The sequence below is a fragment of the Pagrus pagrus genome, assembly GCF_965226575.1.
Source record: "Pagrus pagrus genome assembly, chromosome: 5".
NCBI classification, from domain to species: Eukaryota; Metazoa; Chordata; class Actinopteri; order Spariformes; family Sparidae; genus Pagrus; species Pagrus pagrus.
In genome coordinates this window covers 7,900,011-7,923,010 of record NC_140189.1, presented here as the reverse complement: position 1 = coordinate 7,923,010, position 23,000 = coordinate 7,900,011, and the positions used below count along the sequence as shown (strand labels likewise).

The following is a 23,000-nucleotide window of genomic DNA, read 5'->3' as shown; positions in this document are numbered from 1 at the left end:
CTTTAATGAAATATTTCTGCACAAACAAAGTGACAAAGTGTTTTATATTCTTTGTATCTGAGACAAAAAGTCTGCTTTCATCTTAAAATGTCTCGTATGATCTGATTCTGCATTAGTTTTAATGAACACCTTAAAGCAGCTCTATGTAGTTTTATAGAAAAAATTCAAAGTGGCACTTTGAATATTTACAATATTAATGAGCTAATAATACAAAGTGTTTCCATCAGTGAATAAACCAGCTGTTCTCAGAGGAAAATAAGGTCCCACAACACTGTTTTATGCTAGAGAGCTGGCAGGGCCCGCCACATATGAACACAGTAAAGCTCCTTTAAGGTCAGTGTGTTAATTCACTTTATTCAGTCATGGAAACAAAGGTCACTTCTGGTCTCGGGTATGAAAACAGGCTCGTTCCAGTTGAGCCGGTCCTGCACAGAACCGATCAACAGCGATTGAAGCACAATGCATGCTGGTTAGATTTGTGTCCAACTTGGTCACGACTTCGCTGCAGCTGCTCTCCACAGACTGCAGCTCCCCATGGCATGATGGGAAACACCTGGCTGTCTCCTGATCTAACAGCTGATTAGTTCAGACGTTGACTCAACTATATGACGTTTTATAGAAACTTTGTATTTCTGCTGAGTTGGAGAGATTTTGATGTTATGTGTGTAATGTTGAAGGTTTATTGTGTCAACAGAAGACTTAATATCTCACATTCATATTATAAACAGAACAATAAATAATTATTAACATGTGACTTGTTTAAATCGGCCTGTAAAAGATTTAACAGCAGTCAAACGTGTGGTCAGTGGGATGTGAGGATTCAGATGAGAACCCCCAACAGTATCAATATGTGACAGATCAATAATGAAAAGTATTGTGTTTTATGTTTGACTTTGAATGTATTGATGTATTAATGTAGTGTGAGAGGGACTGGTCTGCTCACATGATTATAAACAACAGCAAACTGAGATGAAGCTGATTTATGTGAGAAGTGATGTAAAATGATCCGTGAACAGAAATCACAGTGTGTAGAGTTTTAGCAGTCTGTGATGTCAGAATGAACAACAAGTGAACCTGTACACACTGATCAATGTGTCTGATCACATTTTAATCAATCAGACACATCTAACAGGAAGGGAGTGTTTCTGTGACTTCCTGTGTAATCTACTGCGGTAAAGCTCGCTAGAACATTAAATCGATGTTGTGTGGAACATGTTTTCAAATTCATTCATTCAGCCTGTCAATAATGAATCAATGTGAAAACAGGTTCACCACAACATCGCTTTTATTTTGAAATTGGTTCCTCGTCGCTCGTACCGTAATGCCTAGCATACACGCGCACCGCAAAACACAGTGTCGTCTAGCTTTACATCCGGTGTCTAGTTAACTTTCACTTTGTGTGCTCGGTGTGTCGCAGACTGACAGTTGTGTCCGTGTGAAGCTCCAGCTGAAGGTAATGAAGACATTTGAAATGTTTGACTCGTTAACACAAAGTGTGCTCAGTTTAGTGACAGTAGAAACAGAACAATGTGCCTCCATCTTCATTTCTACTAACTCACTGTAACTTTAAACCATGGATCTATAATATAACCTGGATATGGCGCCGGCTCTCAGCAGACACGCCGATTTTCCCAGTGGCCAAAAAGAGAAGCCTGTAAAACTGTTCTCAGGACACCTCCAGCTGTCACCACTGTTAATCGCTAATCTTTGTATTCCATATTTTTAAGTAATGGACTTTTAAACCATCAAAAAGTTTTCTAAAGGCCAGAAAAGCCCCCCCCAAAGTCTCATTTTCCATGGTGCCGTCACAGCTGTGTGCGTGCACTCCCAAGCGCGGTTGCGCTGTGTCTCGGGAGCGAGGATGCCTGTTGGCTTAATGACAGCTCTGAACGGGGCTAAACGTGGTCGGAAAAGTGAATTAAACGACTCCAGGATGAGTTTTTTTCAAGACAGAGTTGTGATACAAGTTTGATATTTTAATGTCATGTATTTTTAAATGCAATTCTAAAAAGGTATTTTGGCGTTAAATTACCCGCTTAATGACCGCATTTTCACTTACTGCCAGTGCTACTGCTGTGGAAAAGTCGAAAAGTTATTTACCATGCATGTGATAGTTTCGGTGATGTGTGTCACCAGGGTCTCGGTCTCACCTTAACTGACGTTCAATATCCTTTTCATCCTATCATAACGACCTTTTATTACGGTTTGAACCGTCTCAGTCTGACGGCCTGGAATTATGCAGTCTGCAGCAGAGCATACTGATGATGATGCAAGTATAAACTACAACGCAATAAATAATAAAGATGAATAATAAAATAGAAAAATATAAGATAAAATTAATTAATTAAGAAATGCACATTTTACTAACGTAATGTCAAAGCATTCTCTATTTAAAGAAAGTAAGAAACAACAGTCAACATGCAGTTACATATGTTATACTCTCACTTGGCTCTTACAAACTATTTTTCTCAGTTTTTAATCGCAAATAAAACAATTTTTACTTGGGACAGATTTGTTTGAGCCTTGGAAATATTTTACAATTATTTTTTACACATATATGCACAATCAACTTAACAATGCACATGAATAATGGCACTTGCACTTCGGTAGAGATATTTGCACTTTATTGGATTAGCATCACAACATTGTTTACACATTACACCAGCTCCGCCTGAAAGGGAGATAGTCAGGAACCTGAATAGAGGGAGATTGGACATGGTGTATCACTTTGTTAGTATTTAGTGGAACATGTGCCATAATTACTGTGGCTTACATGTGTAGAATATAGTGTCATAAGTGTGTGCATTTAGTTGAGTCACTGTGTAGGCCTGCAGTATGAAACACTAAACTGTCCTCTGTGCTCCAGGGTTTTTGACCAGAAGGTTTCCCCGGGGGCCAGACACCTCTTTATAGTCCCAGGAAAAATAAATAAAAATAAATAAAATATTGCATGGGGGTTAGGAGTTAGCAGAGTGTTAAAGGTTGAATATGGAGACAGAAAAAACACCACCTATTGACCAGAGATAGGAGTTACAACAACAGATAAAGTAATTCCTGCAGTCGGTTGCCAGACCCATTGCTAAGGACACCACTCTGATCAGAGTAGCACAGAGAAGAACTATGCAGGGTATTTACCTTGTGTTTCATTTTTACCTTCATTAAACAGCTTCAGACTAATTGTGATGGTAGATAAATGACTTGTAACTTGTTACAGGGAGAGTGGAGGCTCCTTCCATATTGTGGCTAAAAACCAAACCTGCGATCAGGGCCTTGGACCCGGGCGGTGTCACAGACAGTCGTCCTGGCCACAGGCTGAGCTTTCTCGTCTCGGTGGAAAAAAAAAAAAGCTCCCATCTCTGTGAGTCCGCGACACCAACGCGCCCCGTAACATGTAATCTGAATTTATGATCACATGTTCAGAAGACCTGTAATAAATGAAATGATTGAACCAAACTTCATGAATGTTTTTGTGACAAAGTAGTTTGTGTTGCACTCATTGATCACAGAAACATGAGAGCTGTAGGAATCAACTGAACACTGACATGATGAACATGTTCTTTATGAGTGATGGAAACTTTTGACCATGACTGTATCTAATATTGAGTTGATGTGCAGATGCATGATCTGTGTTTCCTCTGCAGGCGACAGTGTGTGTGAGCTGAGCAGCATGAATCAGTGTGAGGACAGAGAGGAGAGAGTCCCTCCCTCTAAAACCAGTCTGTGTGTGGAGCATGAAGCTCAGAGGTAAGACCACTATCTCTACCTGTCCACCACTCACATCACTCCACCATCATTATTTACACTCAAAGCTCTGTGTGTGTTGTGTTAAAGCCCAGAACAGCAGAGACCAGACTCTGCTGGACCTGGACCTGGACCTGGACCTGAGCCCAGCTGCGTGTCCTTTAAGAGTGACTGGTCCGCTGATCGCTTCATTGATTTTAAAGGAGAACAGCCCTCTGCTGCACAGGGGTAAGCTGTTAATATCATTAAAATGTGACTGATTCATGTTTTAACTGTCTTTTTTTTATAAACATTTTCACATTATGGAGACAGTCGACAAACAGGGAAAGAAATAAAAACAAGACAGAACAAACAGGTTCGAGGTCATGGGGGAGTCAGTAACAAGCCAACATTACCTACCACATATCAACATACAAAGACATGGGTGTGATCGGCTATAGTTTCTCCACATTCCCTCCAGCAGCAAAGCTGAGTGCCAGCTTGTTTAGACTTTTGTTTTGGAGTAATAAAAAATGGAATCAGGTTTTTCCAACAGAAGTCCAGGTCCAGGAGTTGGTGGAGGACTACTGTAATTCCCAGGCTTTCAGCCACGTCTTCCGTTATTTCAATGTCCAGCTCTTTTTCCCATCGTTGTTTCACATAGTCCGTATTGTCCTTTTTGAGTGATGTGATGCTGCGGTATAACTTGCTTACAAGACCTTTATTGCTCCCTGAGTTATAAGCATCAATAAATGTGTGGATAACGGTTGGTAGCCCTTCTGAATTAGAACCTTTTACCTTTTTATTATATTAATCACAAAGCTGTAAGTACCTGTAGAAGTCCTGCCCACCCAACTTTCACGCTCCCCTTTTTTGATAATCTTGCACATGGAAGTAATACCAGAATAAACCCACCTTCTATATCTATGATCTAGCAGTCCTGGCAAAAAATTCAGGGTCATATGCTGGCCATTTGAGCAGTTTGATCTCCTTATGGAGTTGGAAACGTTTAACCACTTCCACCCATACTTTCAGTGAGAAATTCACCCACTGACTCGCTGTCTGTGTATCAGTTAAAGGTAACTCCATAGTCTTCCATTTGGCTACATAGGATGGGTTACACCAGTATACTAGAGGTCTCAGTTGGGCTGATAAATAATAATCCTCTAAGGATGGGAGGGCCATGCCCCCCTCTAGGGCTGGGCGATAAAACGATCCCGATCATTTTCATGATAAAATTCTCCATGATAATGATGATAAATTTATGACATTTACTCTCGATAGTTATTTTTGAGTCCGTTTTCCTTTACCTAGAAAACACTACATCGACAGCCAATCGCACAGCAGAGAAACAAATGCATGTGGTTGATACATGTTTCCGGCCCCTCCCACGCACAACTACTCAGAATGACGGTGACCACCTGTGTGTCTAGCCGACACAAGAGAATGAGCGGTCCAACTAGCGAAACTGAGTGCGAGGGAACTGCGAAAGACGAAGAAATTGTACCGAAGAAAGGTCATACCACTTTGGATATTTGGAAAGCTCTTTTTATCCCAAATGAATCGTAAATATGCCTATTCCATTCTCTGAATTGTTTCTGAGAAATTTCTACTGGAAGTGATAAGAAGAGATATAATAATCTGGGAAGAATATTCATTTTAACAGATCTGATTCTGCTGCCAAAGTCTACAGGGAGCAGGCCCCACCCCCCAAGATCAACATAGATTTATGTAATTAATAACAAATAACTGTGACATATCTTTGGGTAGAATCACTCCCAAATACTTGATGTGGGATGAGTGCCAGTTGAAGTTATACTTTGCAATTAATTCTTGCGTGGGAATGTAATTGAATGTCATAACCTGGGTCTTGTGTATATTAAGGACATACCCTGAGTATTCCCCATACGTCTCCAGCATTTTTATTAGCCATGGCAGGCCTGAATTTGGGTTTGTGATTGTGACCAGTACGTCATCTGGATATAAGCTCACTTTGTACTCCTCTCCTCCTAAAGATATACCCTTTAATTCTGTCTCCTGTCGTATCGCTTGGGCTATGTTACGCCCCTGGTCTTGGGGAACCAGAGACATGACATGATGTGCTCTCCCTCAGTCTTCCAACTCCCAAGAAGGCCAGTGTCACAGGTTATATATATTTAAGGTAGCATTTATTTTCTCTTCAGAGGGAGACAAAGCCAAAACAACAGACAAAAAAAGTCTAACACACTCAGAGGAGACTGCTCACACCTTAGGAGGAGGAGGGACATATCAGTATACACAGTATACACAAAATAATGACCCAGGGTCATAACAGATAGAGTACAATGAATAAGTTAAAAAGACTGGGGCTGGCAGGTCAGGTCAGCCCTGCCTACAACCGCGTTCCAGAGTAATGGAGTCAGTGAGGCTGCCATTAACCTTTATTCTTGCGATGGGAGAGGAGTAAAGTGCCTGAATACAACGTATAACATTTTCACTAATGCAAAATCTGTTCATTACTTACCCAACCGAATCAAAAGCTTTTTCCACATCTAAGCCGAGGATGATAGAGCTAACTTTTTCCTTATTGATCTGTTCAGTTATATGTAGGGCTCTCCTTATGTTGTCTTGGGTTTGCCTGTTTTTTATGAATCCTGTTTGATCCTCATCTGTTAACAAAGGCATTGCAGTTTCCATTCTTTTTGTTAAGATGGTGGCACATAACTTATAGTCTGTGTTTAGGAAACTGATGGGTGCCTTTACAGTCCGTCCTGTCCTTTTCTTCCTTAGGGATAACTGAGATAAAGGCCTCCCTCCAGGAGGAGGGAGAGAGCCTTCTTTTAGAATGTAATTAAAGCAGGTCTCAAGTAAAGGGAGCAGATGTTCTCTCATGGATCTGTACCATTCTGGGGGGAAACCGTCGGTACCAGATGTCGGTACCAGATGTCGGTACCAGATGTTAGTGTTCAGGCTTGAAATCTCTTTATGTATTCCTCCCTATGTTATCGGTGAGACAAGTTTATCGTTAATTTCTTTACCATTTTATTTGTAACTGGGTCTCTAATCTTATGGATGGTGTTTTCTGCTTGCTGAGCCTCCAAACTAGCAGTTTTGTCTCTTTGGGGCCTGCCTCGTAATATCTTTGCTTCATAAACCTTATATTTTTCAACTTCCTCACTTTTATCTATTTCCTGCCTAACAGTTCTGATTTGGTTAATAATAGAGGGTTCTGTTTTAGCAATTTGCGCTTGTTCCAGGTCTCTCAATTTTTCCTGCAACCTTGAACTTTAGCTTTTTTCAAAGTGGCTGTCCTGGCTATGATCTTCCCCCTAAGAACAGCTTTGGCTGCATCCCATAATATACTAGGGTTGACCTCCCCACTATCATTGTCCTGTAAATAAACACTCAAATCTGACACCATTTAACTTATAAAAGTTGGATCGTTCAGCAAGTCAGTGTTCAGCCTCCAAAACACACTTCAAAGCGCATCGAATTTGAGATTAAAATGGCAACTCCCCTTTTTTCCACGTTGTTATAAGATGAGAAGAAAGTATTCCTGAAGCCCATCTTTTTCAGTTTTTCATGCTCAGCTCCAGAAAGATGCGTTTTCTGCCAAAATGCTATATTTATCCTCTTTTTTTTAATTTTAGCAATCATTTTGCTTCTTTTGATTGGATTATTGAGCCCATTTACATTCAATGAAAGTATGCTATAATGTTGATACTGCACTTGATTTGATTTGGAAAAGTTGCACTGGTCCCAGACCTCAAAAGATAAACAGAGTAAAATGGAACGAGAAAACTCGCAGAACTATAATTCAGAACATTGAACAGAGCTTCCAACAGTGCCCATTTCATGACGGTGCCCTTTTCAAAGAAAGACGTATCCTGGTAAGCGGAGTCTGGAAGCGTATTCCCTTCTCCTTCAGTGCTTTCTTAAAGGGTATGTTTTCCTTCCTTTTATACTGCACCTCCGTTGCATAATCATGGTCAAAATACACCTGTTTGTTTTGGACACGTAGCTCTTTCTTCCAAGCGGTGTAAGGACCTTCTCTTAAACTGAAGAAACTGGACCACCACAGAGCGCAGTGGAGCACTTGCTGGTGTTTTTTTAGCGCTAGGGCACAGTGAGGGCGCTCTATCCCCAGGTCAAGGTTGCTGAAGTCGTCTCCCAGCTCCGACTTTATCAGGCTCTCATCATACGCCGCCGCGGAGGTCCCCTCAGAGTCCTCCTGGAAGCCTTAGATCCTGATATTGTTGCGCCTGGAAAGCCCGTTGATTAGTCAGTAGCTGGCTGAGGGCATCTTTCCTTATCGGCCATGTTTTCCTCCATCTCTCCTAATTGTTTTACTGCCCCTTCTATCTGGCTTGTTGTCTCTTGTAATTTGTGGTTTATTTCCGTCGTGAATTCATCCATTTGTCTTTTAATATCCTCCCGAAAACACGTGCAGAAATCTGCACTTCACTCACCACCTTGCGGATTGAGTCCAAAGTTCGCATTAACCCTTCACAGCTGTGCAGCTGATGCCTTATCCCCTACACACATGAAGCAGCTGGGAAGCCGGCTCGCTGTGTGTAGCGACACACAAGTGCAGCGATTTACCGTTATGTTTGATGCAGTCTGAAACGCACAGGCGAAAGCAAAGACGGCATATTGGGGGACAAAAATATCGTCTCTGATACGGGATTGCTGTGTGTAAGCGGCTAATGTTGCTACACAGACACAAACAAACCGTTAGCCTGTGGCTACAGCCAGCTGCTAACGTCACCTCCCAGATAACAGGTTGGGCTTTCGGTCCCAATTATAAAGGGACATATTTCTAACTATTTGGTTTCAGACTAAAGGTTAGTGGAAAATGCGCAGTCTGTAACTATTCAGTGTTACACAGCGGTGGACTAAGTTACATGTTTGCAGCTAACGCTACTTTGCACGTTAGGTCACTCCGAGTCCTCGGTGATCTCATATGATTTTCAAATCAAGCTCTAAACATTACCTGTAATGTTTTCTTACTAGAACATGAGCCATGTCAGCATCTGTTTTCAGTGCCAATTCAAGTTGAAGCTGCCTCCATGAGTCGAACGCGTATCCGATGTTTATTCGGGTGCCAGCCTAGCTTTGGTTGTAATTTCGTTTCGATTCACGATATGCCGCTGATAAAACCTCAGTTTTCTTCTTAGTATGACTTTTTAGTGGACTTTGTGTGGTGGTGGGTGGTTTGCTGGCCGTAGCAGAATCCATTACTACCCAAACACTACTTTGGGTCCACCGCGCTTGTCTTCGTCCCGTATCGAGGACGTGCATTCAGCGTCATCTGACATCACGTCCGCAGGACTGCACGGGAAATTTGGACCCGAATTGCACACAGCCTGTTTAAGGCAATGGAGAGATACGTGGGTGGGCTCATTCTTTTTGGTTTTGAACGCTTCATCACTCATTAGCATCAAAAAACTTAAAATGCATATATATTTTTTCAAAGTTCCTTTAAGGCTGATACTTCAGCTCTATTACTGAACTGTCATCCCGTCTGGTGCGCCACCAAAATAGGCATGGGTCAGAGTTAACTTACAGTTTAGTTCACTCAGCTCTTCCTTCAACTTTGTTTTTACACAGTACAAGTTTTGTGTAGAAAGTGGCGTATGCCTTTTTCAGGCCCGTGACGTAAGTACGCAACGCTTATAAACAAGACACCAGATTCTGCTGAACTGGAACTAGAACCTGGTTCTGAACCCAGCTCTGTGTCTTGAAGGACTGTTTTTTTACCTCTTGTTTGACAGGATTCAGTAAATCAGTGACTTTGTTCTGGTTTGGTTCAATATATGATGAGAAAATGAAGCGATGATCTACAGACTGAAATCATTCAGCTTCATTTGTTTTATTGAACTCTGGTGTGTTGATCCTTTTCTTGTTGATAGCTGCTAGTTTCTCCGGCAGCTTCTGTGTCTGAAGAATAAAAAGAGAATTTCAATCTCTGGTGGTCTTCCTCTCTGTCTAACAGGATCTATAGGAGACCAGACTCTGCTGGACCTGGACCTGGACCTGGACCCAGCTTTGTGTCCTTTAAGAGTGACCAATCAACATATCGCCTCATTGATTTTAAAGGAGAACAGCCCTCTGCTGCACAGAGGTAAGCTGTTTATATCATTAAAATGTGACTGATTCATGTTTCAACTGTTAATTATCCAGAGATGTTTTTTAAAGCTGTCAGTTTGTTTTCAGCATTGTTCTTCTTAACTCCCATTTATATTGTCACATCTGAAAGCTGCCCAGTATAACACACTCCCTCCACACACTCGTTCTGACTGTTGTCTGATGACTGCATGAGTATAGAACAGATTTCACCAAGGCTAACAGATGCGATCTGCTAATGAAGGCTAACCCTGATTCCACAGAGTTCCTCCATCAAATCATCATTTAGCTTGTGTAAGTTGTGCATTGCTGTCCACAGTATTATAGAGGTCAATAAGAGCTGAACGGCCCAAACCAGACAAGCTGCTGAACCAACACAGTAAACTGAAATCTGTACAGAAATTCAGACTGAACTGTTGATTCACAGTGGGATCAGCAGTACCATCAACACATTAATGTCAGGGGAAACCATCTGATTCAATGTTGTCAGCAACACTTTGACTTATGGTGATTTATTGAATATGTTTGATATATTCAAGTATCATAGCCCAATATGTCAGATTATCATACCATCATATTTGAGTTTTCAGTGTTTCCACTGGTCACTTCCAGCTTCACAGCTCAGAATCACTATTTTAATTGGATAATTATCCTGACTCGTAGCTGCTAACCAGCTTTTCACAGTGTGGAACAACTCTTCTGTGAAGAGAACAAGAAGATGGTTGTAGTAACGTAACATTAACAGAGACTTTTAATTAATTTCTCTGGCAGCAGCTTTCTTTCTTCATCTTCTCTCAGACAGCGAGATAACCTTCAAAGACCTGGAACAGTTTCTGGGGCGCCTGACTCGCCTGTATTTATCTTATTTTTCCTCCCCCACTCTATCAGTCAGCATCAAGTGTCATACATAATTTTATTCAGGAGAACCTGAAGTTTCACCATTTACCATGATAAATGGTAAATGGACTTGCCTTTCTATAGCGTTTTTCCAGTCTACTGACCGCTCAAAGTGCTTTACAACACTTGTCACATTCACCCATTCACACACTGATGGCAGAGGCTGCCATGCGAGGTGCCGACCTGCTCATCAGGAGCAATTTGGGGCTCAGTATCTTGCTCAGGGATACTTCGTTTTAGAGTGATTAACTATTTAATTAACTGAGCATGTAGATCTGTCCAAAAAAGTTCAGTAAATATAAAATGTTTTAAATCATAACAGAGAAATATATAATATAGCCTGTCATGATAAAAACTGGCTGATTCTGGTACCTGGCTGCATCTCTAGTAATTCTTCATGATTCCTCCACAGAGTCGAGCAGGAGAGCTCAGAGGTTCCCAGTGGTCAGTCTGCACAGCAACATCAAACACAACTGGACTCAATATTTATGGTATGTACATGTACAACCCTGATTCCAGACAAAGGTAGGGAAATGTGTAAAAGGTAGATAAAACAGAATTCATCCATCCATCTGCATCCGCTTTTCCATGGTCGTGTGGCAGCAGGCTAAGTAGTGTATACCTGCTTAGTCCTTCTCCCAGTAACTCTTTCCACATCATCTGCAAAAAGCAGGGATGCACGTCATTCAAAGTGCTCATTCCACTGCCCGATGATATTCCTAGTCTGGGTCAGCAGTTCTCCTTTCCGACTGAACACAGCTGGGGCTAAGCCCCATTTTTTTAGCTCTCTGAGTCGCCAGATGTTTTGTCACCACTGGTGTCCACAAGCGGGTACAATGGACTTTAGAAGACTGTTTGTCCACGCAGTTTGAAGTGGTGAACCTCGCCCTGTCATCTCTTGTGAACGACTGAGCCTTCCGTTGATGCCCTTTTTATACCCAGTCATGATACAGTGGCGTGTTACCAATGAAACTGTTTACCTGTGGAATGATCCAATCGGGTGTTTTAGGAGCAATTTGCAGTGTTGCGCTCACATCGCACGAGGCACCATTATGTAGTGTTTCATGCAACAGTAACAGGGAGTTTTGGGTTAAATTTGGCTGTCAATAATAATTAATGATTATCAGGGATAATTATTAGTTATGATTAATAATAAGATCCAATTTACATTAGATCACGGGGCACCACCGTTGAAGAAGGGAAAAGATAGCCAATTCACCAAATCGGTCTCAGAAAAGGTACTAAACTGTTTGTAACTCTGATTAATTAACTTAATAACTACAACCAATATTACCATAACAGCTAGTAATGGTTGAAGGATTTTGGAGTTCTTGACAGAGTAGAGGTTGGCAACATTCACTCGTACAATATTAAATAGGCAGCTTGAAGGTTCAAATGTCTTTTATTTACACAAAGATCAAAACACACTAACTAACGTACTATATACAGGTGTGTGTGTGTGTGTGTGTGTGTGTGTGTGTGTGTGTCTGGCAGAACAAAGAAAACAATGGTGGTTCTCCCATCCCTGATATCACATGCGGGTGCGATATGCTCCAGGCTGAGTGTCTGTGTGTGTGTGTGTGTGTGTGTGTGTGTGTGTGTGTGTGTGTGTGAGAGAGAGAGACGTGATGCCAGGTTATAGAAGATGGTTAGTTGCATGCAAACACCAAGCCTTTGTGAAGCATAATTCAACTAACATCAAATTAGCCGTGTAGCAAAGCAAACTACCAATAACCTGACCTGAGATCACAATAACACCAAACAGTGAACAAACACATAGATTGAACAGTTGTGCATTACATCAACCAGAGTTAAAAGTCCTGTGCTTAGCCTTGCTATGCTATGCTATCTAGGCCCAGTTCAACGTTACCAGTCTTAGAAGAAAAGGTGCTGGTTCCTTGGCTGATGAGCCACGCAGGAGAACGTTGGGATTCCAATGTTGAATGCTGTTCTTGCTGTGAAAGGTCTGATGAAAGACAGCAGGTGGAGGAAACTGGTCGCTCCTTTCCTTTGCAGGGATAGCAGCTCGGTGCTAACTGGCTTGGTGTTCCTCAGATTGTGGAGTTAGCTAGCAAGCTTTGCGTCGCAGCTGCTGGTGCTAACTGATCTAGAATACTAGCAGGACCTTATGTCGCTGCAGTGAGGAGAAGTCCTTTGGGCCTGCTGGGAATGTAGCTTGCAGCTCTCAGCAGCTGTTAGGCCCAGAAGAATCCAGAGGAAGAGAACTTGAAGGCAGGCAGCCCCATGGGGAAAGAAGTGGAGAAGCACTTGGAGAAGAGCGAAGAGTAGAAGAAGAGAGAAGAGAGAAAGGAGCTGGAGTTTTGACTATCTGGTCAGAGGGGCGTCTGTCACCCTGACCAATAGTAGCTCAAAGCTGAATTTGCACCTAGGTGTGAAGACTGGGGAATTCTGGGAAACTGAGTTCAGTTCAGAGCCCATTTTGAAATGCACAGTGAATGACTTCATCTGTGGGTCCCAACAGCAGCAACTTTCCAGTCTTTAGTTGCCTCTGTCATAACTTGTTACCTGTTGCTGCTATCAGATTCAGAATAAGCATACATTTGCACAAATCAGTTAGGGTGATGAGACTCCTACTCAACACTAAATACATTGTCTCTGAAAATCGTTGCATTCTGTTTTATATATATGTTTCACATAACATCCTGACTTTTTTGGAATCGGGCTTCAACAACTACTCTTACATCTGTTGTGTTAATAACAATCTCCATTCTGCTTAATACATGAGTGGGTTGTCAGTCTGTCCAACATGGATCTGATGTTTAGTTCCATGTTTTTAGTGTCATTGTCTCATTCATATAATATTCTGTTCCAGCTGCTGGAGGACAACATTGTCTTTTTTGTCAAGAACGAGCTGAAGAAGATCCAGAAGACTCTGAGTTCAGATTACCCAGAATACTTAGAGAGTCAGAGTGAGGATGAAAAGGTGTTGGATGGTAAGGATGAAGAGCAGAGGAGGAGCAGCAGAGAGGCATTTCTGAAGATCACATTGAACTTCCTGAGGAGAACGAAGCAGGAGAATCTGGCTGACTGTCTGCAGAGCAGTAAGAGGATTTCTCTAAAGATTTAACATTTTGGATCAATGAGACATTTACTGAGGTCTCAACAGATGGACGAAAAAAGATTCAGATTCTTTGAGGAAGTGAAATGTTGAAATATTTATTTTTATTATTATTTTTTTCAGTTTTGCAGATGTTCACCCATTGCTGATTGGATATCTTATCATTTAATTCTTTCTCCCATCTCTCCTTAATGTAGGATGTAGTAGCCCCTCTCCCCTTCGTTATTCCCTGGTAAAGTTTAGAAACCACTCATTTAGAGCCACCCGTGTATGTTTTAACTGTTAATTGTATTATTTCATCGGGATCCGTAATTGCCTAATTTTTCCCAATTTCTTTCAAAAAGTATTGGCATAGCTGTAGGCATCTAAAAAAGTGATATTTTCCTAAATTATATTTATCTCTCAGTGTCTGAAAATTTTTTATGTGTTTTTCTCCATTATGGTACAGTAAGCAGTAATACCTTTTTTCAACCAGTATTTAAATCTAGAGTCCATACAGTTTGGTTTAAATTCTGTGTCATGTGCAACCCACCTAAGTTTTTTCAGCTGGATTCACAAATGTAATTGCTTTACCACATCAAACCAGGTGTGCAAAGTGAATGAAGTAAGTGGACTTAAGTGGTCCTGACAAGTTATTGTTAATTTATGATCTCCAATCATTGCCTGTGTTGGGATACCATTACATTCTCTTTCCATCTCTTTCCACCTTGCCTCATATCCACTGTCGCACAAGAGAATTATAGTCTTTAGTTGGGCAGCATAGTAATAATCTCTAAGACTAGGAAGAGACATACCACCTCCCACCTTACTGGTGGTTAATGGTTATTCCTTGGTTTCTTACCATTCCAAATAAATCGCAAAATTTGTTTGTCCCATTCATGAAATTAGCTGGTTGGGATTTTAGCTGGTAATGACATAAATAGACACAGCAATCTAGGTAGAATTGACATTTTTATAGTGTCCATTCTTGCACTAAAATTCAGTAGGGATGTTGACCAACTACTAAGATCCTCTTTAATTTTCTTGTTTACAGTTTCATAGTTTTTTTTAAACAAGTCACCAGGACAATGTGTTTACCAAACCCCCAGGTATTTGATTGCTTTTTGAGACCAGTCAATGGGGATTCTTTGCTTAAGCCCAGGCGAGGGATTGTAATTAAATGTTAATATTTGTGTTTCTTGTATATTGAGTTTATAGCGTCTAATATGTCCAGGAGATCCAGCAGGGCAGAGAGACAGACATCCGGGTTACGGATGTAAAGCAAGACATCATCAGCATATAATGCTATTTTGTGTTCCCTAGTGTTGACCACAATTCCCTGTATTGTGCAGTCCTCTCTCATTGCTTCTGCCAAAAAGGGTTGGTGAAAGGGGACCTCCTTGGCGGGTAGATCTTTCCAGTTTTATACAGTCAGTAAGACGACCATTTATCCTGATTCTTGCTGTGGGGTCAGAGTATAATGTCCTTATACTATTAATTGATTTTTCAGTAAATCCAAACCGCTCTAAGACTAAAAACTGATATTCCCAGCTAACACAGTCAAAAGCTTTTTCAGCATCCAGACTAGCTAAGATGGCAGTAGTGTTTGTTAATTTAATGTTTTGTATTTTATGAAGAGAGTGTTTAATATTATCTTGTGTTTGGCGTCTCCAGACAAAACCGGTTTGGTCAGTGTCGATTAATTCAGGAATAAAATAATCCAGTCTCCTGGACGTGATGGAGGCATATAGTTTGTAATCCTGATTTAAAACTGAAATTGGCCTGTATGATCGACATTACATTTTATTCTTGCCTTCTTTTGGAATGACTGAAATAATGTTGAAATATTTAATCTATAGTTTGTTAATTAATCTTATTTGTCTTTTGCTCAATCAGGACTTCATGCTCCAGTTTGTCGACATAAACTCAAATCTAACCTTCAGAAGAAGTTCCAGTGTGTGTTTGAGGGAATCGCTAAAGCAGGAAACCCAACCCTTCTGAATCAGATCTACACAGAGCTCTACATCACAGAGGGAGGGACTGTAGAGGTCAATAATGAACATGAGGTCAGACAGATTGAAACAGCATCCAGGAAACCAGACAGACCAGAAACAACAATCAGACAAGAAGACATTTTTAAACCTTCACCTGGAAGAGATGAACCAATCAGAACAGTGATGACAAAGGGAGTGGCAGGCATTGGGAAAACGGTCTTAACACAGAAGTTCACTCTGGACTGGGCTGAAGACAAAGCCAACAAGGACATACAGTTCACATTTCCATTCACTTTCAGAGAGCTGAATGTGCTGAAAGAGAAAAAGTTCAGCTTGGTGGAACTTGTTCATCACTTCTTCACTGAAACCAAAGAAATCTGCAGTTTTGAAGAGTTCCAGGTTGTGTTCATCTTTGACGGTCTGGATGAGTGTCGACTTCCTCTGGAGTTCCACAACACTAAGATCCTGACTGATGTTACAGAGTCCACCTCAGTGGATGTGCTGCTGACAAACCTCATCAGGGGAAACCTGCTTCCCTCTGCTTGCCTCTGGATAACCACACGACCTGCAGCAGCCAATCAGATCCCTCCTGAGTGTGTTGACATGGTGACAGAGGTCAGAGGGTTCACTGACCCACAGAAGGACGAGTACTTCAGGAAGAGATTCAGAGATAGGGAGCAGGCCAACAGAATCATCTCCCACATCAAGACATCACGAAGCCTCCACATCATGTGCCACATCCCTGTCTTCTGCTGGATCACTGCTACAGTTCTGGAGGATGTGTTGAAGAACAGAAAGAGAGGAGAGTTGCCCAAGACACTGACTGAGATGTACATCCACTTTCTGGTGGTTCAGTCCAAAGTGAAGAACGTCAAGTATGATGGAGGAGCTGAGACTGATTCACACTGGACTCCAGAGAGCAGGAAGATGATTGAGTCTCTGGGAAAACTGGCTTTTGAGCAGTTGCAGAAAGGCAACCTGATCTTCTATGAATCAGACCTGACAGAGTGTGGCATTGATATCAGAGCAGCCTCAGTGTACTCAGGAGTGTTCACACAGATCTTTAAAGAGGAGAGAGGACTGTACCAGGACAAGGTGTTCTGCTTTGTCCATCTGAGTGTTCAGGAGTTTCTGGCTGCTCTTCATGTCCATCTGAAATTCATCAACTCTGGAGTCAATCTGCTGGCAGAAGAACAAACAACCTACCATCAATCTGCAGAGACACACCTCTACCTGAGTGCTGTGGATGAGGCCTTACAGAGTCCAAATGGACACCTGGACTTGTTCCTCCGCTTCCTCCTGGGTCTTTCACTACAGACTAATCAGGATCTCCTACGAGGCCTGCTGACACAGAGAGGAAGTAGCTCAAAGACCAATCAGGAAACAGTCCAGTTCATCAAGAAGAAGATCAGTGAGAATCTGTCTCCAGAGAGAAGCATCAATCTGTTCCACTGTCTGAATGAACTGAATGATCGTTCTCTAGTGAAGGAGATCCAACAGTCCCTGAGTTCAGGAAGTCTCCCCACAGATAAACTGTCTCCTGCTCAGTGGTCAGCTCTGGTCTTCATCTTACTGTCATCAGAGGAAGATCTGGACGCGTTTGACCTTAAGAAATACTCTGCTTCAGAGGAGGCTCTTCTGAGGCTGCTGCCAGTGGTCAAAGCCTCCAACAAAGCTCTGTAAGTAGAATTTATTGATGAATAAATACTATCTGCTGTCTTTCAGCAGGAGATATAAATAAAATGAATTATTTGTTTCCTTGCTGTTTCTCTCTAGGCTGAGTTACTGTAACCTGTCAGAGAGAATCTGTGAAGCTCTGTCCTCAGTTCTCAGCTCTCAGTCCTCCAGTCTGAGAGAGCTGGACCTGAGTAACAACGAACTGAAGGATTCAGGAGTGAAGCTGCTGTCTGTTGGTTTGAGGAGTCCTCACTGTACACTAGAGAGTCTCAGGTCAGGATTCATTAACTCATTCAAGTGATGACCATTTCAATCTGATTTATATAAGAAGACAGCCAGCTAACCTGTTGTAATGTGTCCGCTCATTTAATTTGTCAGAAGACGTTTCAACTGTGTAGGTAGTATCCAGACTCAGAGAATTATAAGAATAATAAGGATTTTTCATCATTTTTACTTGTTTTTGCTTTTGTTGTTGATTTGTTATTATCAAGGACAGTTTCATATATTCTAAATTTGTATCTGGACCAAAAGCCTACTGACGAAAAACAAACATAACATACAGCAAAGTAGGGCTGTGACATATAGCAAAAAATATGATCTTAATCATTGTTTTCCATATTGATCACTATCAATATCTATCATGATATGTAATTTGATAATTCTGCCAATCTCAAGAATATCCTGAAGCCTGAAGAAGCCAGAGGGTTCAGCGGTAAAACCTTTGTTTGAAGTTTATTAAAATAAAAATAGAAATAATAACATAAAGATCCAACTGTGTAAATATAGTTTGGTGTCGAATATATTTTGTAATTAAAGAATAAACTGAATAACACCTATATTCAAACTTTTCAATCGTGCTTTATTTGCCTAATCAAAACGAGCTACTTTGTCTTGTAACTTAATAAAATAATGTAAATGAAAGTAAAAGCTCCGGCCAATTGTAACAACAGTTTGAAGCCTCACTTGTGCTGCTAACAGCAGAAGAACCACAGGAAAGGAAGCATTTTTGTTCTCAGAGTGGTCACTGGGATGGAGAAGATTATTTGGTGTTTTGTTGAGGCACAAAACTTTAGAGATGTTTCATGTTAATATGAGAAATGAAACATATTTGGGTTATTATGAGACCATGGAGGAGTAAATTAGACCTCAAGGTGTTGAGGTGATTAATGGGAAACACTGCTATTGATGCTCATTCAACTCACATTAGTCTGGTTCCTATGTATCAGCTGTCACTCCGGTTGTCTGTTATACAGAATAGTGGAGAAACAATGAACACTGAACATTTTATCACATTGTATGCTCCCTCTCTCTCGTCCACACGAGCACCTGTTAGCATTAAATGTGGTTCAGACATTCATGTTGCCCTCAGGATGAACTGTAATAACTCTGCTGATCCTCTGACTTTTCATCTAGCACCACCATCAGATCAACATGTTAATGTGTTCAATACCTTGGTTTATGAGAAAACACGTGCAGGACTGATGACATCACATCAGCCTCAGCTGGACCCTGTTTACTAATGATTAGTTAATGAGGAGAAGTGTTAATTTATTTGGAGACGGTCTGTTCTTGTATCTTACTCATCAGTCTCCTCAGATGATCTGCCATGTGTGTTGTTTTGTGTGTCTGCAGGCTGTCAGGTTGTCTGATCACAGAGGAAGGCTGTGCTTCTCTGGCCTCAGCTCTGAGCTCCAACCCCTCCCATCTGAGAGAGCTGGACCTGAGCTACAATCATCCAGGAGACTCGAGAGTGAAGCTGCTGTCGGCTGGACTGAAGGATCCAGACTGGAGACTGGACACTCTCAGGTACGAAGAGTCCTGCTGCAGCCACAGACAGTCAGTGTGATGGAGGAGGAAGAGTCTGATGAGTATGAGTGTGATATGAAAAATGACACACGCCTTTTTCCTTTTAACGGAACATGAACACTGGTTCAACATGAAGAGGAGATACTTGTGTAGGAGGAGAACACCTCCAGGAACAAGCATGAAAATTGTTTCTTGGTAATAACTGAGTTTGAACAGATCTTTGCATGTTAAAGGAGCTGTCTCTCATTTTGAGAAAAATCTATTTTTCTCCTCTTCACCAGGATAGAATCAGCTTAATCTCTGTACAGAGAGAAGTCCAGGACATGGTTAGCCTAGCTTAGCACAAAGACTGGAAGCAGGGGGGAACTGCTGGCCTATGTCTCGCAGAGTTTCAGACTGTGTGTGATGAATCAGATCTCTTTAATACCTGCAGCACAGAGAGAAGAGCCACAATGTCTCTGCAGTCTTGACACTGTCCTGACTTATATACTGTCAGCTAACAACAGAACAGCTGTTACATACTTCATGACAGGTGTTGATCCTGTCTTTACCAAAGCAGTGACCCTTTGATGTTTGACTGGACAGTAACTGTCAGCCTCTCTACCTTCCCGTAAACACCTGAGGCAAAGAGAACTGCCCCTCATATGAATTCCTGTTCTGACCCTGACACCTCCCCACAGCTCAGGTGAAGAGGCTCTGCCCTCCTCTCATATGTTCTGATCCATACACTGTGTGTGTGTGTGTGTGTGTGTGTGTGTGTGTGTGTGTGTGTGCGTCCATGTGTCATAATGTCCATGTGTCCATGCTGCTCTGACCTCCTCCTCCCCCTCCTCGTTCTTTCAGGGTGGAGCCTGCTGGAGTCCGATGGTTGACGCCAGGTCTGAGGAAGTGTGAGTGTGTTTATACTTTGATTCGTGAAAACAAAGCAGCTTCATGCTGATGACATCACTCATTCACATGTGACGTGATCATCGAACTGTGACATCACTCATTCACATCTGTGATGTTATCATCAGACTGATGACAGATTAATAACTGCAGCTGTGTCTTTTTCTCTCCATCAGATTTCTGTGAGCTCCCAGTCGACACAAACACAGTCAGCAGAGAGATCGAACTGTCTCACTACAACAGGAAGATGAGACGTGTGGAGGAGGATCAGTTGTATCCTGATCATCCAGAGAGGTTTGACTGTCCTCAGCTGCTGTGTAGAACTGGTCTGACTGGTCGCTGTTACTGGGAGGTCGAGTGGAGAGGAGATGTTAATATATCAGTGAGTTACAGAGGAATCAGCAGGTTTGGAGCAAATGATCAGTCGTGGAGTCTGAGCTGCTCTGATGGTGGTTACTCTGTCAGGCACAATAACAGATCAACAACCATCATCTGCCACTCCTTCCTCTCTGCCTTCCGGTCTCTCCGCCGATCTGTCTCTGACAGAGTAGCAGTGTATGTGGACTGTCCTGCTGGCACTCTGTCCTTCTACAGAGTCTCCTCTGACACACTGATCCACCTCCACACCTTCAACACCACCTTCACTGAACCTCTTTATCCTGGGTTTGGGTTTCTGTATCCCGGTTCCTCAGTGTATCTGTGTCGTCTGTAGAATGGGGAGTCTCCTCCTGAACACAAACTCAACTGTTAACATTTACAGGAACCTTCAGGTTACTGTAATCAGTTCATTAGATGATTGTTACTCAGTCATTAATGTGAAAACATGATTTTCCCGTTGTAGTTGTTGAGGTGGAGCTCATTTTGAACTGTTTTGTACAGGACTGACACTGATGATTCATTCAGACCTGCTCTGATGACACTGAGCTCCACAGTCTGGTTAAACTCCACTGGAGTCACTGTGGATGATGCTCGGAGCCACAAGTGCAACAAGTCTTCTGCATGTACGAGTGGAAACACGAGCCATCTTTACAAACACCTAGTGAGAGTTCATCACACACATCCAGGAGCAGAAATGCACAGACTGCTGAGCTCGTAGTTCATCTCTTGTTTCCTCATCCACCTCAGCTGTGTTACAGAGTCAACTACAGGCTACATACATGGTTCATGAAGAAAAGGAAGCATTAGTCCGCTGATTGTTAAAGTGTAACTAAACCCCTAGGTTTTGGCTGAGGTGCATCTGGGCTGGAAATTAAAAAAATGCCTTGATTGTGGGCGGGGCTCCAAGAGCAGTTAAGACACGTCCAGTCACTCTGTGCAGCCTCCAACAGAGCCCCCCCCCCCCCCCCCCCCCCCACCACCACTACACTCACACATGCAAAAACACACACAGAGGGGCGGGGCGAACAGTGGTGGCTCGTGATGTAAGCTGCCTCCAAAACTCATCGGCCTCCATCTCAGCCAATAGTAAAATTTGATTGTAATAGCCGGGTTTTAACCCATAGAGGGCAGTCACTCTTACATTTTTACAACAAAATACACCAAATTGAAATACTTTGACTAAAATGTCAAGAGTTGGACCAGAACACATCAACACCACTACTTCATACCCAAATACATTTGTTTTCAGCAGAAAAAGTGGTTTAGAGGTTTAGTTACACTTTAACATCTAAACATGGTGCAGTTTCAGAGCTCACACTGTTCTCTGGATGGAAGATATTTTGGCTCAATTCAAATGAAAAGTCCAAATAGAAAATGAAAAAGATCATTTTACTGCCCTACTAGGAAGAATTAGGCCTGAATTAAACTTTAAAACTAGAAACTGAAAAGGAAATTTAAAATGTAAATGATGATGTGAAAATGTAAAGTGAGGACATGAGAAAAGGGAAATTTAAAATGTAAATGCTGGAACTGAAAGCTGAAACTAAAGCTGAAATTAAAGCTGGTGATGAAATAAGACGAAGGATATCACATCAACATCAAATATGACACTCAAAATGGGGAAGACAAAAGCTTGAATGGAAAAAACTAAATGTTGTTTTGCATTTTCATGTCAAGTCATTAATGAAATGAAACCTCAGCTGTCATTTGAATGAACTTTGGTGAGAGATTTGAATCAGCTGATGGCTGTCATAGTAAAGAGTCAAATCACAAAGAAAAAAGCATTCAGCTCCTCATTTGAACACAAACTGTATCCATTACTACATTTCTGTGGAATCCATGAAATGCTCTTGTTAGCATTTATTATTTCATGAAACATATCTGTAAATGTCAAAATGAATCTTTAGTGATGATATTTTCTTTGTACAAACTGTTTCAAACTGATGCCCATGTTCATTATAAACTTCTTCCACTGCCTGTCCTGTACACATTTAAAATGATGATCATCACAGTGTAATGTGTCATTACAGCTCGTCCAAAACGCTGTTACTAACGGTTACTAACAAGGTCCAAGAAATGAGACCACGTCGCTCCTAATGTTGCTTCTCTGCAACTTCTGTCATGAAAACAGAGAGTTTGTGTCAGTCACTGAAGATCTTTCTCTTCTCATTAAAATTTCTACATAAAAACTACAGTCTGCTCCCTTAAAGGTCATCAGTTTTCTGTCTCACAACATCATTAAGTATGTCCGTTCTCCGCACAGTGAAACATTCAAAAACGTAATGTTTTTTTTAATGTTTTATTCAGATTTGGGTCATTTTGATTTGATTTGATAAATCAGTTGCTGTAGTTGATAAATCAGATGCTGTAGTTGCTGTGAAGTTCACTGTCTTTCCGTTCAAACTGCCGTTTGCAGCGAGCAAACATGAACATACTCGAATACCGACCCAGAAATTCCGTCTTACTCGCTGCAGTAG

At 41.6% G+C, this 23,000-nt stretch overlaps 1 protein-coding gene across 2 annotated transcripts; it reads left to right on the top strand.

Moving 5' to 3' along the window:
• Positions 1–1,402: 1,402 nt before the first annotated feature.
• On the top strand, positions 1,403–21,472 carry LOC311256833 (NLR family CARD domain-containing protein 3-like). Of its 2 annotated transcripts, XM_084352199.1 has the most exons (12): positions 1,403–1,453; positions 3,215–3,358; positions 3,642–3,744; positions 3,832–3,969; positions 9,695–9,823; positions 11,135–11,213; positions 13,556–13,784; positions 15,677–17,453; positions 17,551–17,724; positions 19,084–19,257; positions 20,101–20,147; positions 20,322–21,472. In XM_084352199.1, the coding sequence occupies exons 3-12, from the start codon at positions 3,668–3,670 to the stop codon at positions 20,855–20,857; spliced, it is 3,360 nt and encodes a 1,119-aa protein (XP_084208325.1). In that variant the 5' UTR covers positions 1,403–1,453; positions 3,215–3,358; positions 3,642–3,667; the 3' UTR covers positions 20,858–21,472. The 2 variants fall into 2 exon arrangements, with proteins under 2 accessions (XP_084208325.1, XP_084208326.1); XM_084352200.1 differs by lacking the exon at positions 3,215–3,358 and having other exon boundaries at positions 1,413–1,453.
• Positions 21,473–23,000: the final 1,528 nt, after the last annotated feature.